The sequence below is a fragment of the Trichomycterus rosablanca genome, chromosome 2, assembly GCF_030014385.1.
Source record: "Trichomycterus rosablanca isolate fTriRos1 chromosome 2, fTriRos1.hap1, whole genome shotgun sequence".
Taxonomy (NCBI): domain Eukaryota; kingdom Metazoa; phylum Chordata; class Actinopteri; order Siluriformes; family Trichomycteridae; genus Trichomycterus; species Trichomycterus rosablanca.
In genome coordinates this window covers 17,475,016-17,492,613 of record NC_085989.1, presented here as the reverse complement: position 1 = coordinate 17,492,613, position 17,598 = coordinate 17,475,016, and the positions used below count along the sequence as shown (strand labels likewise).

Here is a 17,598-nt window from a genome sequence, read left to right as displayed (position 1 = left end):
TGAAAAAATATTTATACACCCCCAAATGGGTGTCACATAAATTATAACATGAGATTTCTACTAATATATACGTATGTATAGAAAGAAAACCAAACGTTAATGCCTTTTTTGAGTCCTAGAACGTCCTGTGACTGCGATTAATCAAAGTCAGCCGTCATTAAGAACGTTACATTTGTTCTAAATGCACTCTGAGGAATCAAGGAACTAGAAGGTCATACATCATTCTGTATGCTAAGCTAGTGTCTTTTGTGTTCTAATGTAGTCTACAAGGTGAGTGCTTTAATGTCTGTTAACATGTTGTGTAACAGTTTATTTGCCAGTTTTGACACAACACAGTGACAACACTTTGGACATTTCACAAATATGTTCAGCCTTGGTACCTATGTTTTCTTTTTTCCTTTCTCATGCCCTAGAAAGGGGACGTTAGCAATCCAAAAAGGAAACATCAAGGAATTAAAAAGAGGCAACATTAAAGAAACAAGATGCACCCTATATGATCAAAAGTCTATGGATACCTAGCCATTAGTTTGGGATGGCATTTCCTACAAGATTTTTAAGTGTGATTTTGGAAATTGTGCCCTTTTAGCCACAAAAAGCATCTTTGAGGTCAGGCACTGATGGTGGACAAGAATGCCTGGCTCACAATTTAAGATCCAACTCCTCCCTAATGCCTAGTTTACACTACACGGATTTTGCCCTGATTTCTGCTTGCCGACAGGTCGCCGCTAGATGTGACAGCTCAGAGGCAAATAGAAAATCGGCTCTCAATCGCTATGTGTGACCACTCGATCCGAGGCAGTTGTAGCCTAGTTACGGTACTGGACTAGTAATCAGAAGGTCGCTGGTTCAAGCCCCACCACTGCCAGGTTGCCACTGTTGGGTCCTTGAGTAAGGCCCTTAACCTTCAATTGCTTAAACAATAAATGCTGTTAATCACTTTGAATAAAAGCGTCTGCTAAATGCTGAAAATGTAAATGAGCGACTCACTGAGCGCTCGCAGACTCAAGAAAATTATCTAGCATGCTAAATATCTGGACCTGTCGGCAACTCAAAATCCTGTAGTGCAAAAAATGTTGAGAGGAGATGTAAATCAGCATATATAGACTTTACAGTGTTTGTCATCCATGCCAAACCATAATACCAACTTTGCATTGCAAAACATACTGTAGTTCGGGAGACCAGACAGACTCTTCTGCGATTCCTCCTGGTGATAGAGCGTGTATCACTGATCAGTCGTGTATTGTGAGAACCACAACGACTTAAAAGACTCCCAGTTACAAGAGATCCAGTTGTGTAGTGTAAACTGTACAGCACCCTGAACACCTTGAAAGTCGTGTAGTGTAAACTCAGCATAAGGTATTTAAAAAACGTATATTTTCTTTATGCATTTTCTCCCCTTTTTCTCCTTTTTTAGAGCGTCCAATTGCCCCATTGCATCATTCTTCCTCTCCACCAATGTTGATCTCTGCTCTGATTGAGGAGATCAAAGCTAACCCACGCACCCTCTGACACGTGGGCAGCATGCCGTATGCGTCTTATCACCTACACTTTGACTAGTGCAGTGCAGCTTAGCTGCGTGTACGGAGGGACACACCCTAAAAACACTCTTTTCTCATCTCTGTGCAGGCGCCATCAATCAGCCAGCAGAGGTCGTAATTGCACCAGTCATGAGAGAGAGACCCCATCCGGCTTAGTCCCGCCCATATGAACAACAGGCCAATCGTTGTTCATGTGCCCGCTCAGCCTCAGCCAGCAAGGCAGAGCTGAGACTCGATATGATGTATTCGAGATCCCAGCTCTGGTTCCAGCGTGTGTTTTTTTACCGCTGCGGCCAGCATAAGGTGTTTTTGAAAGGTTAAGATCAGGGTTCTTTGCAGGCCACTGATATTTCTCTACACCTCATTAAACCATGCTGGAACAGACTTTTAAGTAAATTCAAAATTTACTATGTGAAAATACTATGTGAAGATGTTATTTTGCATATTTATGTGATGGATCAATTTTAAAATTCTTGATGTGTTGTCAGGTTAGTTAAAGAGTGGTAATAATCAGGAAATTTAAGGTCTCACAGATCTTTAGTTGGGTATAGATGTTTGCGTGGGCTTTACTGTAAACCACTACAGCATGGCATAAGCAGTTTGGGTCACTGTCTGGCTGAAATACAAATTTCCTTACCAGTTTAGCTTTGATCAGAGCCAGCAATGACAGTTGTGGACACAGTAGACATTCTAAAGAATGTCCATTAGGTTTATTGATTAAAATAAGACCTAGATAGTGTGGCTGTAACTTCATTGTCACATTTTGTCCACTTTTTTACAATGCATTAGCTGCAAGCTGCAAGATATGCATGGAACCTTTGAAAATATCTTGTATCCTTCTTCAGATCTGTGTGCCCATGTGCTCATTGCAATTTATTTTTGACTCATGCCAGCCACAAAATCGATGGATCTGTGTAACTAATATGAGAAGCCATCTATTAATTACCCTAACCTTGCAAGAAACAGTACTCACATCCAGTGCCGGTGTGGACAACAGCACGTGTGTTGACTGTGTGACGTCAGCCGCGTGAAGGCTGTTGTGGTAGGCCACATTGGCGTGGTAGTGATCCTCTAGCGTCATCACATAGGTAATGAATGTGTCCATGGGTATATGGAACGTCTTCAACAGATCCCGCTCCTTCAAACAGAAAAAAAGACCCTTTCAGCAAATAACTAATGACACACTGATCACTACAAAGCAAAGAGCAAGAAAAACAGCCGTTCATTAGACCACACACCTGAAAAATGGCGAACATGATGCAACTCAAGGGTCTGTTATTGGAGAACTCAGCCACTCTAAAAATATTAAGGCCCCACTTATTTAAGTCGTCCAGCTCCTACAAAAAGACAGCATACAAACATGCTTAACCATTACTCCATCTAGACGCTGAGTAGTCCAGTGCTAGTCATGTGCTGAGGGAGAGATTTGTTACCCTAGCCAGTGCGTCCTCATGTTCAGTCTTGATGCCAAACCGTGGCAGGGCTGCGCTGGTCAGACTGGAACTGTGTTTCAATTTCTTCACACCGCTTATATGGCACATGGGCTTTTCACGCTCCCGCAGTGTCGGAGATGGGATCTCCACCTCGTTCTGCTTGTCTGGGGAACACACAGACCTTTTCCAGTCAGCGATTTAAATCTGCAACAGCAGCAGCATTTTCCAGGCGCTTTTTTGGCTGCATATTGTAATGCTGAAACATTGGGGAGTTAAAAATAGCACTTAAGGGCAGACTCACCAAGGAAGGTAGTGGAGATGTACTCCGACACCTGGTTCCCAGAGCGGCTCATCTCAGACAGATGGGACAGCTCCCTGTTTAGCATCCTCTTAAACTGGATGACAGAATGGTAGAAAAGAAAGAAGTATGTTAGGGAATATGGGAATATTGGAATATGACTTAAAATATATTGTGCTTAATGGCATGTGACACATCTGCTGAGGTGGGTGCTGCAAAGCAACATGAGTCCTGGGGACCTGGGTTCTATCCTATTCCTCAGTCACTGTGGGAATGTTCTCCTAGTGTCTGCATAGGTCTCCTCTGGTTACTATATTTTTCCACCTGTCCACAAACATGCAGAAGGATGAGCTGACTATTTTAAATGTTTTATTTTGTATAGTGACTGGGTGTATGATTCCATTCAATTAACTGACCCTCAGTTTAGAGTATAACTCTGCTTTGTGCCCAGTGTTTTTGGATTTGCTGGACCTACAATGAACCTGACCATGATAAAACAGAAGTAATAAATTACTATAATGTGTCACTTTTTGCCTTTGCCTCAATTTCCCTCCAATCTAGTAGTACCCAATTTCACAATTGCATTTTGCTTCCTCTCTACTGCTGCTAACTTCCATTCCTAACCAAGGAGAGTGACTAACACACACCCCATCCGACACGTGTGCAGTAGCCAACTGCATCAGATTTGCGCACGGAGAGTCTTGCACTGATCTCCATGATCCCTCGTCTCTGATGCAGGCGCCATCGATATGTCAGAGAAGGAATCTCCTCCGCCATTGTTGGGTATTTGATTAACACTATCATTGTTATTCTTGATAATAATCTGTATGTGTATACTTTTGATCATAAAGTATGACAATCAAATTGATAAAGGCTCTTTGAGGGAAGCAGTACATAGTATGTGTGTGTTAAAAAGGAACTGAACTTTAAGCAACCTAATCTTCTGAGAAATGAGCTGAAAAATAAGGAAGTACATCCAGGTGTTTCCTGCTCTGGCTATGCAGAGTGTGTGAGAGACAGTTGAACAGGAAATCACTAGCCTTACATTTCTGCTGCCCGATCCTCTGAGCTTAGAGAAACTGAATGTATAGGTTTTGAAATGGTTTTGCATGCAAGTGTTGTGTTCCAGATAGCAGTTGACAGTTGAGGAACACCAAGATGGAGTAACCACAGCACAGATGTTTCCCTGTTCCTCTTTATGAACTGTGAAGCTAACGGCATCAAGATATGACTTTGAGTGGTCAAGAAGAAGACAACACTCACTTCCTCTTTTTCTTAATAAAAAGGCTACACATGCCATAGATGGGCACACTTCTGCATGCAGCTGTCTGTGTGCTTGTGTGTCCTGAGCTCAGTAATTACTTTTACCAATTTGTGTTTGAATTCTTAATAAATCGTCATTCTTAACTAATTAGTATTCGTCCTTCTTTCCTGGATAAAAGAACAAAAAATCAGCAATTTTGGTGACCCTCGACGTGATCTGGGAAGAAAGGAGCCAAGAAGGGTTCTTGGACCGTGGAGAGGAGACGAATTCTCACAGTCACAGACCGGTCAATTAAAAAGGTAAGCAGAAAACCTATTAAAATTGAATTTCTGCATAGGATTAGATAGGACATGTTAGTTGTGACTGTGTGAATTCCTCCTATCCAGTAAGTGTCTTTAAATTATTGCGTATCATTTTAACTAGAAAATTGTCCTCTAGAAATTGGTAAAAGTAAATGGCGGTAGAGAATTTACTCCTGCCTTATTATTTCTTATTATTTGTGTAAGGGAATCGAGGATTGACTCTTCCCAAGTGCCAGTAGAGGATTGACTCCTGGCGGGGTTGAATAAAAATTCACCTCGAAATTTGTAAGTTTGTCTTTAAGTGCCAGTAGAGGATTGACTCCTGGCGGGCCTGAGTGAAAAACTCTGTTCGATATTTGTTGTTTGTACGGGGTTGGGTCGGTAAGTCTGGACGCGGGATTGTTGTGGAGATGCGTGCCGTCGCTCGGTCCGAGTGACTTCTTCAGACTGGGGGGGTCGTTCGGATTGGGTGAGGAGGCGTGTCAGTCTTGTGTCCGGATGAGCTGATTCAACTTTGTGGATTTGTGTACGTGGATTATTGAGCATGCATCAATAATCTTTTTGTTTTTTGTTTGTCTGGTTTAGTGAATTAACCTATTAGAATTTGGTTTACTGTAATTAGTATTGTTGCTTTGATTATTTTTATAATGGGAATTTGCTGTGAATGTATTTAGAATATATGTAAGTTTTCTGGTGTCTCTGTGTCTAATGATACAGAAGGGTTAATAAAACTGGCCAGAAAATTAGGAATATAAGGGTGGTATAGTATTGTGAACCTAACCTACCTTGTAGTAGAAGTTTGACCGTTTGGACAACAAATTAAGGTCTAATAAGGAGGAACTTGGGTTCGTTGTGCGAACGGGGTGGTATTGAATTGTATCAGTATTGTTTTATCTGAATTTACTGGCAAATTAAAAACATGTCTGAGTGTACTGAAAAGGAAGTAGGTACTGCTGGAAAACTGAAAGTGCGTATTTTTAGTAGAATTAAAACTACCAGTATTGTTAAAGTCAAAAAGTTTAAAATTAAAAAAAGGAGGCTAAAAAACAATTCCCAGAGTGACAGGACAAAACTTTGTGTCCAGCAGACTCGGATCTGGCCTCTATAAAAGAAGACAGAAAGCGTATACTTTCTGTGGAAAAAAAGGGAATCTGTAACACCTTTTGTGGATTCTGAAGTTACCACTGACTGTCGTAATGAACAGGACTGCATTTCCCAGGAGTCAGTGGGTGATCAGGTCACGCAATTAGCTAATCGGACAGAGCCGAGGACCTCTGTTTATTAATTAAGACCTGAACCTAATTTAGAAAAGATTATATAAGTGTTGGAATACCAGTGAAACTTTGTGAGGTATTGCTGTGTTTCTCCTGAACACTGTGCGCTTTGAATATTGATTGCGATTTTGTGTATGACCGTTTTTGCCTGTTTCTGACTTCGACTTTGGTTTTCCCTTTGGATTGGGATTGTTGATGATTTAGGTGCCGAACTACTGGCTGTTTTTGACTGTGCCTTGGATCGTCCTTGTGTATTTTGAACTGATTAATAAAAGGTCTCTGATTGTCTGTGAGCGTCTGCCAGTCTTGTTTACGTTCGTGACAGAATTAAAGTCTAGCTTTGGCTCTGTGACGAAGGGGAGAAGAACACAGATTTGGCCCATAGAAAAATGCCCTGGATAAAGCCAACGACCGATTGGCAAATGCCATTGACCTACTCTTATAAATGAAGGCCATCAGTATAAATGTGGACGCCTCCCCTGAGAAAAACATAGATAGTGAATCTTTAGATGTCCCATTAAGTCCACTCACTGTAAAGGTAGAGGACATTGCTCCTCCTGGGAGAAAAAAAAAAAAAAAAAAAAAAAAAGCAGGCAGTAGCCTGCGTTGGAGGTCAAAATACTGATCTCTTTGTCCCAATAATCCTTAAATTCTACCTAATATTGGCTGAAGCAAACAAAACCACCCACTTATAATGAAGCAGCTCACTGTTTTGACCAACTAATACCAGGTCTACCTGCTACCATCTCCCCTATCCCTAATGCACCTGTACCCAGGGTACAAGCCCCAGTTTTGACAATAAATGGTGGTGTAGTAGATATAACAGGGGGAGAATTAGACATGATTGTTAAGAGAGATCTTATAAATAACCAATAACCAGTGGTATATTTTTCCGAAGTAATAATACTTTGTTACAATAGTTAAGTAGTTTTTTGAAGTATTTGTACTTTACTGGAGTATTAAAATGTTCGGCAACTTTTACTTTTACTGCACTAAATTTTCTAAAGAAATGGTGTACTTTTACTCCATTACATTCGCTGTATTTAAATTCGTTACTCGTTACTACAGAATGAAGGTAAATGATGTGAGATGTGTGACGGACTGCACGCTGATTTGGTGAATCTGCGGCTGTAAGTTAGACGGTGGTTAAACACATTAATGAAGACACATCCATTATTAAAAAAAAAAAAAGAGGATCTAGATCAGCTTGCCAAGCAACTGTCGAAATTAAAAATAGCATAAAAATAAAAGTCAGGCACTTAATACAGGAAAAAAAGATGGCCTTGGTACAATAAACAGTCTTATCTTGATGTTTTTGAAACAGGAACCATTGTTAATGCCGTCCTCTTTCAGAAAGGGGGGAGGGAAAGACTCATTATAAACACCAATCATGGTGTGGTAGCCTTTTCTTACCTGAATAGCATTTTCACTCTCCCCTACAAGATGGATGTGCTGTACCTGGCCCTTGTGTCAATGCTCCAAAATGTGTGCCAAAACACATCTGTCACTTAATGATCTAAAAACTTTAACTTTAAGAGCTTTAACTAATTATACTCGAGCTTTGTCTACACAGGTCAAGCGGAGCGAGCCCCCTCCGAAACCACAGGCAGATGACAGCGAGTGTTTGGAATTTAAGACTGTTAAGCCTGGCGTCTGGGTATGGGTGAAAGTCCACAAGAGAAAATGGTCTGAGCCCAGGTGGTCGGGTCCGTGGGAAGTCACTGAGGTAACAACCCACACCGTAAAAGTAAAAGGTAAAAGAAAAAGGGGCAGTTTGGCACCACCTAACACATTGTGTACCCACCACAGCACCTCCCTGCTCATTGCAGGAAGTTAGAAAGGATTTGGCAGGCAGTGGGACTAAAATAGTAGAAATTGATTTCTAAAAGAGAGTAAAAATGTACCCACTGTCATTTAGAGGGTAGAAGAATTGTTTCCTACCTGTGTTATACGCTTTAAACCTCCTGAAGGTACAACCTCCTAACTCAAGTATACTTTAGTAAAAATGCCTTTTAACCCTCCAACTGATGTAATTGTCCAAGCCTGTAAGAGGCTGGGATTTACCAAATGAAAATAACAGCGTGTTTTTTGTTCATAATCTTGACCACAATTTTCTTGGCTATAGTTGAGCATCACAGCAACTATACCAACCACCAACGGCGCAGGAGTACAGGTAATGGTCCTGCCAATATTAAGTGTATAAAGCGTGTAGATTGTGTCGCCCAATTCGACTCGTGCCAGGTCATTGGTGGCACGGGAGTTTGGTCCAAAATTAGTTAGGGTGGCCAGAGAAATATGTATGTAATAAAAAAAAAAAAAAAAAAAAAAGTTATTAGTCAAGCATGACCAGTGGCTAAATTGGATGTTGTATACTGCTAGGGCCACTAACAGATCTAGCTGTTACGCTTGCTCTTCTGTTGGGCCTGATCTGGGCACTGATCCGTTCCAATTAAATTGATGAAATGATTTAGTTGGCCTGAAATGTGTTGTTTCCCTATTCAGTGTCTCCCCAGGTGATGGAGGCACTGCCGACGTGCATTACCTGTTCCCTAGGGTGAGGTAACGGGTCACACCCCTGGCATGCGTGCCTTACAAAGGTAACTACATCTGTTTTGCCAGAGCCTCAGGAACCATTGACGTGGGTCAACTGACATGGTGTGGAGACACTGTGGACGTAGACAAAAACACCGACAGGTTTAATTCTGAGTGGTTCAGCAATCAGATGGTAGGAAGGACAGATGTCTTGTGAGTGTGTGCTCCTAAGATCATGAGAACCAAGCGCCCGGGGTGTGCAGTCGTATGTGCTTCCTATCGGTGGGGAGTCGGGAAGGGGAAACTCCAGTCACACAGCCACACTAAATGTGCCGTCTCAGGCCGTTTTTGGCTTATTTGATCTTCATGTTAATAAAGATACTATAGAAGTGTCCAGGGGGGTCCCAGATGAGTGGAAGGCGAGAAACCAAGTGGCACCTGACGGAACAATTACCAAGGTTTTAGAGGGATTAATATCACTAAGCTATGAATTGGCTGAAAACAGTGCAATTGAGTGTTTTGCTGTGCCCTGGTATGTGGTTGTTGCTGTTGTGTGGCTTGCAAAATGACTTTGCTCACCAGGTTTATCGAGATTACCTTGACCAAGGGGGGTGATCCAAAGTTATAGTACTACCAAGGGCAGAAGACCCCTTTGTTTGGGTCTCATTGACATCTGGAATTGGAGGTTGAATCGGAAGTGGTTTAAAGTGAGGTTGTCTTTTATGTATTTTATGTCTGTTATGTCTTTTATGTTTAATTGAAAAACTAAAACAAGAGAAAGCATATAAATTACTAACACATGAACTGTGTTTAGTGTATTTTTGATTTAGCTCCCACAGATGGTAAAAAAGCGGTATGAGCCAAGCAGTGAGCTCGGGTTGCGAGGACCTGACTGCTCCACAGTTGGCTACTGCTCTTCCTTCTCCCGTTCTATCTTGTGTTTCATTCTTATCATTATCCACATATGCTATTTTAGCTTAGGTTGTTTTTATTCGGGCTTTTGTTTAATAGTCACTAGGTGCTTCTCAGCCCGGTCTCCGTATAACGGGGAGCTGATAGCATTTTTATTTAGCTTAATCTTTTGATTTTTATACTGTATTAGGAAATGAGTGATTCTGTTTATTTGTTTGAACACTATTATTGTTATTCTTGATCATAATCTGTATGTGTATACTTTTGATCATAAAGTATGACAATCAAATTGATAAAGGCTCTTTGAGGGAAGCAGTACATAGTATGTGTGTGTTAAAAAGGAACTGAACTTTAAGCAACCTAATCTTCTGAGAAATGAGCTGAAAAATAAGGAAGTACATCCAGGTGTTTCCTGCTCTGGCTATGCAGAGTGTGTGAGAGACAGTTGAACAGGAAATCACTAGCCTTACATTTCTGCTGCCCGATCCTCTGAGCTTAGAGAAACTGAATGTATAGGTTTTGAAATGGTTTTGCATGCAAGTGTTGTGTTCCAGATAGCAGTTGACAGTTGAGGAACACCAAGATGGAGTAACCACAGCACAGATGTTTCCCTGTTCCTCTTTATGAACTGTGAAGCTAACGGCATCAAGATATGACTTTGAGTGGTCAAGAAGAAGACAACACTCACTTCCTCTTTTTCTTAATAAAAAGGCTACACATGCCATAGATGGGCACACTTCTGCATGCAGCTGTCTGTGTGCTTGTGTGTCCTGAGCTCAGTAATTACTTTTACCAATTTGTGTTTGAATTCTTAATAAATCGTCATTCTTAACTAATTAGTATTCGTCCTTCTTTCCTGGATAAAAGAACAAAAAATCAGCACCATCCAACCCTAACAAACGAGATAATCATTGTCCATATAGGCGCCTAGCCTGCCGGTAGAAGATCTGAGATTCAAACTCACAAATTCGAGATGTCAGCTTTGGTGTGCTAGCGTCTTTTATCGCTGCGCCACCTGTGTCACTTTACAATGTTGTGGAATCCATTTATTTATTTATCTATTTATTTTCACATTCATTTATCCTTAGTAACTGTTTCATTCTGATCAGGGTCATTGTGGGTATGGAACTTGGGTGCCAGCCCATCAGAACACATCATACACTCAACTAAGTTTTCTGTATGCTTTGAAAAGTGGAGGAGAGTACCCAAAGAAAACTTATGTTTACCAGAAATGAACACAACAAACTACACAAATGTACAATAACTAGAGGTAGGAATCATATCCAGGTCCCTAGGAGGCAGGTGCTATGATACACCAACTATGCATGCTATGTCGCTGTGTCATATTTTCCACAACTACAATGACATTGTTTTTACTACTGACAATTAATGGAGGAGTAAATAAAAAAGGACGTTAACCCTTTAAAGTAGACATAATTTCAACACTGTCTCAAACATGTTATGCTTTCCAGTGTATTCATAAAAACACATATTCACCCTATACTCATAAAAGCAACAGTTGTTTGAGTTTATAGAGCATAGTAATTAATAGTTTACATTCCACTCTAATGCTAATGACTTCACCAAAAGTCAGGACTTCTCGTCAATGAGGTGTGATTAGAGGTGTGGATTTAAACATGCCCTATAAAAATATACAAGTTCTAAGTCAAACAAAATATCTGTTCATGTAAACAATGTAAACAAAATAAAAAGAATAGAAGACTTTAGAAAGAAATACAGAAACTGAAAATCATTTATAAAGACCTGAGTGTTAAGATGGACTGTCTAAATAAATAAAGTTTCATGCACGACCACCAGTGCTGCCATTTCAAACTGCAAGTTTGAATCTCAGCTCTGATATTGGCTAGACAATATCCAAGGAAAAAATGAGATTAGATGTGTAGGTTTGAGAGGGGCCAAAAAATAGAGGTTCCAGTCATGTTTTTGCTCTTTCTAGGATTAAGTGTCCTACAAAAATCACAAGGACATACAGTAGCATTCAATACTGAAAGAATAAAAAAAACAGGGTAACAGCAAGCATTTCTCAGAAATCTGTAGAAATTACTTAAGTCTTTGAATATGTATCTACTAATAATTTAGAAATAAATGTCTATAAAAAGAGAACTGACAACTCTGAATGGAGTTAATTACTTTGATACATAATATAGTACTATAGTAAAAAATTTTTGCACAACAACCTCTAAGCCCATAACAAAGCTTGCTTGATTGTTTACAGTATTACATGTGATCCAGCGGATTCTAATTAATGATAGAATTGTTTTAGTGACCAAAAAGAAATATTTCATCTTTGCCTAAGGTAACAAATAGAGTTTTTCTCTAGACCTTGGCAAGACGAGAATGTTTCTATGTACTCTGTAATAAATGCAACATAACTTATGCTTTTAAGAATAAGCACAGAGAAATCAACAGCTACAGCCAATCATAATTACTAACAATAAATTAGGACATCATGCAAATAAAATAACATTAAAGAACTTTCTACACTACCAAATTATTAATCTGAGTTTTGTATAATTTTGCAGATTTTTTATATTTCCAAACATTACATTAAACATTTTATTCAAGTAATTTTCCAAAAGAAAATTAAAATACAACAGATGTTGAAATCTTGCTAAAAGATCTTTGGAATGCAGAAACAAATATGGCCAAAAATTTTTCGGACACCTGACCTCTGGACATCCAATGTGCATTAACAACGGCAATAACTGCACAAACAACTCATTTATCACTCTATATAAAAAAGCAGAACATTTAAATGTAAAATAATTGGGTAGCAGTACATATTCAAAAGCTTAATAAAAGTTGGTCAGAGTAACAAGACGTTAGACTCAGTGAACATGTAAACCAACCACTACACCAATACTGTATACTGTGCTTCAGTATGTCTTGCCATGTCAGATCTCATCCAAACTGCTGTGTCATGACCTAAATTCTCAGAACAGAAATTTTTACTCTTGTCCCAAATACCAGAGTCTGTAACTGATACAAATTTTAAGTTTGTTTGAGAAAATAAATTGTCACTCCAATAGTTTGTAAACCAAAAATGTATTGTGCAACCTTTAAAACCACCCTAACATCAGTGATTAGCAGCTTGGGTAAAACCCATCCAGGTAAAGCTTCTTGCTTGTTTTTAAAAAGCCATGGTAGTTAATTACTTTGATACCTAATACAGGACCAGAGATGGATTCCAGATACAGACTGAAAAACAGCTTTCACAATTACCAAAATGCAATAAACTCTCAGTCTAAACAGTCTAAAACACCCTTCAAAAACACATCTACAGGAACATCTTCATTCCTGATAAATGACATTCTAGCACTAAGAAAACACATGGAATCCCTTTCAAGCCAAATTGATTACAAGTTTCACTAAATTCATGAACACTACGTTTTACATAAACTTTTGTTTTACAGCACAACTGTTTATAATGTAATATTTTGAGTAATGTCAGGTCACACTTCATGAGTAAAAAAAATTTGGAGGGTTCACAAACTTTAAACCGCCAAACACGGGATGCAAGGCAAAAATAATCTGGTCAGGGTGCCAATCTATCGCAGGGCTTTAGCCATCCCCCAGCCATAGCCAAACATGTCTCTGTAGACGAGCCAGTCGATAGCACTGTTGAAATTTGAACCTGGGTCCCAGCTGTGGTGGGCTAGCGTAATACTAGTATTTATATTATACTAACTGAATTAAGGTTTGTGGTATAATATATAGCTACAGTACATGAATATATAGCTACATGAGGTAATGGTGTGTTTAGCATAAAAACAAGAACATTATACAGCATTATTTCAACATGACCACTTTCAGGTTGAATGATCTGTAATATGTTGGGGCTGTTTGGGTTTCAAATGGCCTAAACACTGTAAGGATGTACTGCACCATGGATATAAAGTACCAGGAAATTTGCTTCTACCAAGAGGCTAAAACCAAGTCATTGCTAGATCATGTGGATGGTGGATGTTCAAATAAACAGAAACAGAGGTTTATAGACTACAGTATTAAGCATTTGCCAATGTCATCCCATGACTTGAATGCTACTAAAGAGCTCAAAAGCTGATGCTGAGTCCGCGAGCCTAATGGGTCTTTATAGTGATTCTTTATAGGTAATGCTTTTAAGTTTTTCAAGAATGGCAACAATTCCTGAGCTATCTGTGCATATCCTGTAAGCGATGTGCTTGTAATGGTAGTTTTCCTCTGCAACTGTTATTTTACTGTGACTGAATGATTGGGACATGATTGGGATACAACACATACAGCTTTCATAAATGTAAGTTCTCTTAGGTTTATGGGGTTTGGAAGGTAGGGCAGAATTTGTTTGGTCAGACTATACATAGAGCATTATATATTATTAAAAGTACATGGAACAGTGGTATGTTTGCCAGGGTCAGAAAGAAAAAAACAATCTGTTATTATAAGCTAAGAGTAAAATGTTTGCCTTGGAGAGTAAAAAGGTCAATCTCCACAATAGCCATTGATTTAAATGCTGGTGTGTGAAATTTAAGACCCCACTTCACAATTAGCACCTTAAAGTCTCACTAAACGATTATGCAAACCATACGGATGAAGCACAAGCGACCTCTAAGCCCATGACAAAGCTTGCTTGATTGTTGACAGTGTCACATGTGATCCAGCAGATTCTAATTAATGATAGAATTGTTTTAGTGACCATTTCATCTTTGCCTAAGGTCCCCAGTCGGGTAGCCAGAGTCCTTTCTGTGTTGAGTTTGCATGTTCTCCCTTTGTCTTTATGGGTTTGCTCCAGGAGCTCCAGTTTCCTCTCACAAGTCCAAAGACATGCAGTCAAGCTAATTAGATCTACTAAAATTGGTCTAAGTGTGAATGTGTATGTGTGTCTGCCTTGTGATGGACTGGCGACCTTTTAACTGGGATGTTTTAAACGTTTTGCCCAATGAATCAGACCCACCACAACCCTGACCAGGATAAAGTGGTGGTAAAACAGACAATGAATGAATGTTAGCAATGAGTGGGGCAAAAAAAAAACTTAAATCAATCAACATTGGCTATATAATGTACATGTCCCTTACTAGTATAGGAAAATCATTTATAGCTATATCAGCTATAGGTTTTACCTAACTGCTATAAAGCTGAATCGAAATAATAAAAATATACACTATATGGCCAAAAGTATTTGGACACCTGACCATGAGCTTGTTGGACATCCCATCTGTGTACAGTACAACTAAATTCTTTCTTCGCATATACCAGCTTGTTTGAAAGCTGGGGTCAGAGCGCAGGGTCACCCATTGCATGGCACCCCTGGAGCAGACAGGGTTAAGGGCCTTGCTCAAGGGCCCAACAGCGGATTTAATTGATAGCCCAAAGCCCTACCCACTAGGCTACCACTGTCCCTTTTTTTAAGAGTAGAAGTTTACGATATTAAAATAAAGTGACCTGTATGGGATCTTTTCAGCTATAACAACAGCCACTCATCTAAGAAGGCATCTCACAGACTTTCAAGTATGTCCTTGGGAATTTGTGCCCATTTAGTCAAAAGAGCAGTTGTACGGCTGGGCACTGATGTTGGTCAAGAAAGCCTTAAATTATGTTCTGGTTTAATCCAAAGCTGGTCAGTGGGGCTGAGGTCTGGGCCACTGGAGTTTCATTAAACCAAGCTTTTCTTCATGTCCTTGCTTTGTGCTTATCCAATTAGGGTTGCGGGGGTTGGGGGGGGGGTGTTTGCTGGAGCCTATCCCAGCTTTTCAATGGGTGCAAGGCACACAGTAACACCCTGGATGGGGCGCCAGTCCATCGCAGGGCAGACACACATACACACACACCCATTCACCTATAGGGCAATTCAGTGTCTCCAATTAACCTGACTGCATGTTTTTGGACTGTGGAAGAAACCGGAGCTCCCGGAGGAAACCCACGCAGACACGGGGAGAACATGCAAACTCAGCACAGAAAGGAACAGGACCGCCCCGCCTGGGGATCGAACCCAGGACCTTCTTGCTGTGAGGCGAGTGCTACCCACCGAGCCACCGTGCCGCCCGGAAAAGGAAACTGCCTTCACTAAACTGTTGAAAAAAGTTGGAAGCATATAATTTTCCTCATATAATTGATTTATTTTACCTTTAAGCAGTTTAGTTTAATAATTAGAAGGGGTGTCCCAATACTTTTATCCATACAGTGTATGTAGGAAATGTGTTTGGCAGTACACTACAGATTAATATTGTAATTTATGAGTGTAATATACATATTCTTGGTTGTATCCACATGCTCATTTGAATCCAGTCTTAACCTTCATATAACTGACTCAAATCAATAGTGTCTATGTTTATGTAAACATCAAGAATCACGCAGACCTACGTTTTACTTCTTTCCTCCTTCGTTCCTCACAAACAGTTTAGTAAAATCAAAGCTAAGCAGGCTGTTGTCATCATATAAAACCACACAGCTCAGCATAAAATAAACTGACGTGAACACAGCTGAAAAGACATTTCCAGACCCCACACAATCACAATGGGACCTATAAAAGACCCCAGCTTGGTCCCACTGGCTGGTCCTTCACACATTACAATCTCCATGGCAACCGGCAGGTTTCCTTAGCAACAGCTTTCTCACACTCCCTCCTGCGGCATTACAGGAGCGAGGCGACTGGTTGGGTGACAGTCAGAGAGCGGGAGAGAGAGAGAGTAGGCAGGTGTCTGTCTCTGACCTCCCCCAAGGTCATCACTCCATGCAGCTCCTACTCTGCCTCCATGTCCCTGCTCTGCTGCTCTTTACCTATTAACCTGTTCCACCTCATTTCGCCCTTTCATGTTGTATTTTTGTCCTCTATCTATCTAGATTGTCGCATCTGTGCACAGAGTTATTCTTTCTGTTTTAGTTGCCAGTCATTTCTTTTTTACTCTATTTCATTTAAAGCCCTTGATATATTGTGATGTAGAAATCTAAGGTAAAATCACTGTCAGCTTAGTAGTTTGACCAGAAAGCTTACATTTACTGTTTAAGAAGCACAACATACTATATGATAATACTGTAATCTGTAGAATATAAAAGGCAGAGCTCAGCGCTTTTGTTTTCACATAGCCACTAGGATTAGTGAATCATTTAGTAAATCTGCATGCCTGTACATAATGTTCATGTTAATGAGGAACATCATGTACATGAACCACTCGTTTGCATGAAATTCTGATATTATTCATGTTAAGGATGCTGATCAGACAGTCTGATATGAAATCAGTGCTTGCTAAATGCTTGAAGCCTAGTGGTTAAGGTACTGGACTAGTAATCAGAAGGTAATCACATTGTGACAAAGGTGTCTGCTAAATGCCGAAGATGTAAATGTTTTAAACAATAGAGGATTGCTAAAGGTAAGCCTAATGGGAATTGAGCTCTACACACCAACCACAAAGCTCATGTCCTAAGTAAGAGAAATTATTACTTCTTGTTTCAAACAACAATTAAGCCAAAGAGCAAATGCAATACCAGATACAGTGATCAATATGTGACTGGTGGTACTATCAAAAATACAGTAATATATATGGAGAACACGATGAATCAAAGCAAGTGCATCACATGCTCAAGAGGAAAAAAGTGCCTGAGAAATCACTGGTCTGGACTGGCGTGTTTACATTTCTCCTGCAGATGCATAATAGACACATCCCCATAACTTAACTCCACCTTGTAGAACTCCTGTGCAAATGGATAGCGCCTCTAAATAGTATCGCTGAGAGGACAGAAACACAATCTGCTTCAAAAGAACTGTGTAATGAGGCCAAATGCAATACACAAGAGTAAATGTGACTCATGGATCTCGCAGTAGAACCCAAACAACATTGAAGCCAAACAGCCAACACAACACGCGTGTATACATTTCTTCTCTGCTATTACTTACTGATACCAGAGTATCAGAAGTTATTCATTTTCTCTAGCCTCTGTAGGATGTTAGGAAAATTGCAAAAAAGGGAAATGATTGGGGAGAGAGTGACACAAATATTATATAACATCATTATAGGCTTCACATGACCTTATGAAGCATATATTTCTCATAT

General features: G+C 39.9%; 1 protein-coding gene across 2 annotated transcripts in view; it reads right to left on the bottom strand.

Annotated features, from left to right (window-relative positions):
- Nucleotides 1-17,598, bottom strand: part of pde4a (phosphodiesterase 4A, cAMP-specific) — a 179,441-nt gene that overhangs the window by 12,370 nt on the left and 149,473 nt on the right. For both annotated transcript variants that reach the window (XM_063012026.1, XM_063012031.1), the window contains 4 exons: nt 3,273-3,366; nt 2,972-3,135; nt 2,777-2,875; nt 2,512-2,676 (listed from right to left, as the gene is read on the bottom strand). In XM_063012026.1, the coding sequence (XP_062868096.1) occupies nt 2,512-2,676; nt 2,777-2,875; nt 2,972-3,135; nt 3,273-3,366 (522 nt within the window). The remainder of the gene's footprint in view (nt 1-2,511; nt 2,677-2,776; nt 2,876-2,971; nt 3,136-3,272; nt 3,367-17,598) is intronic.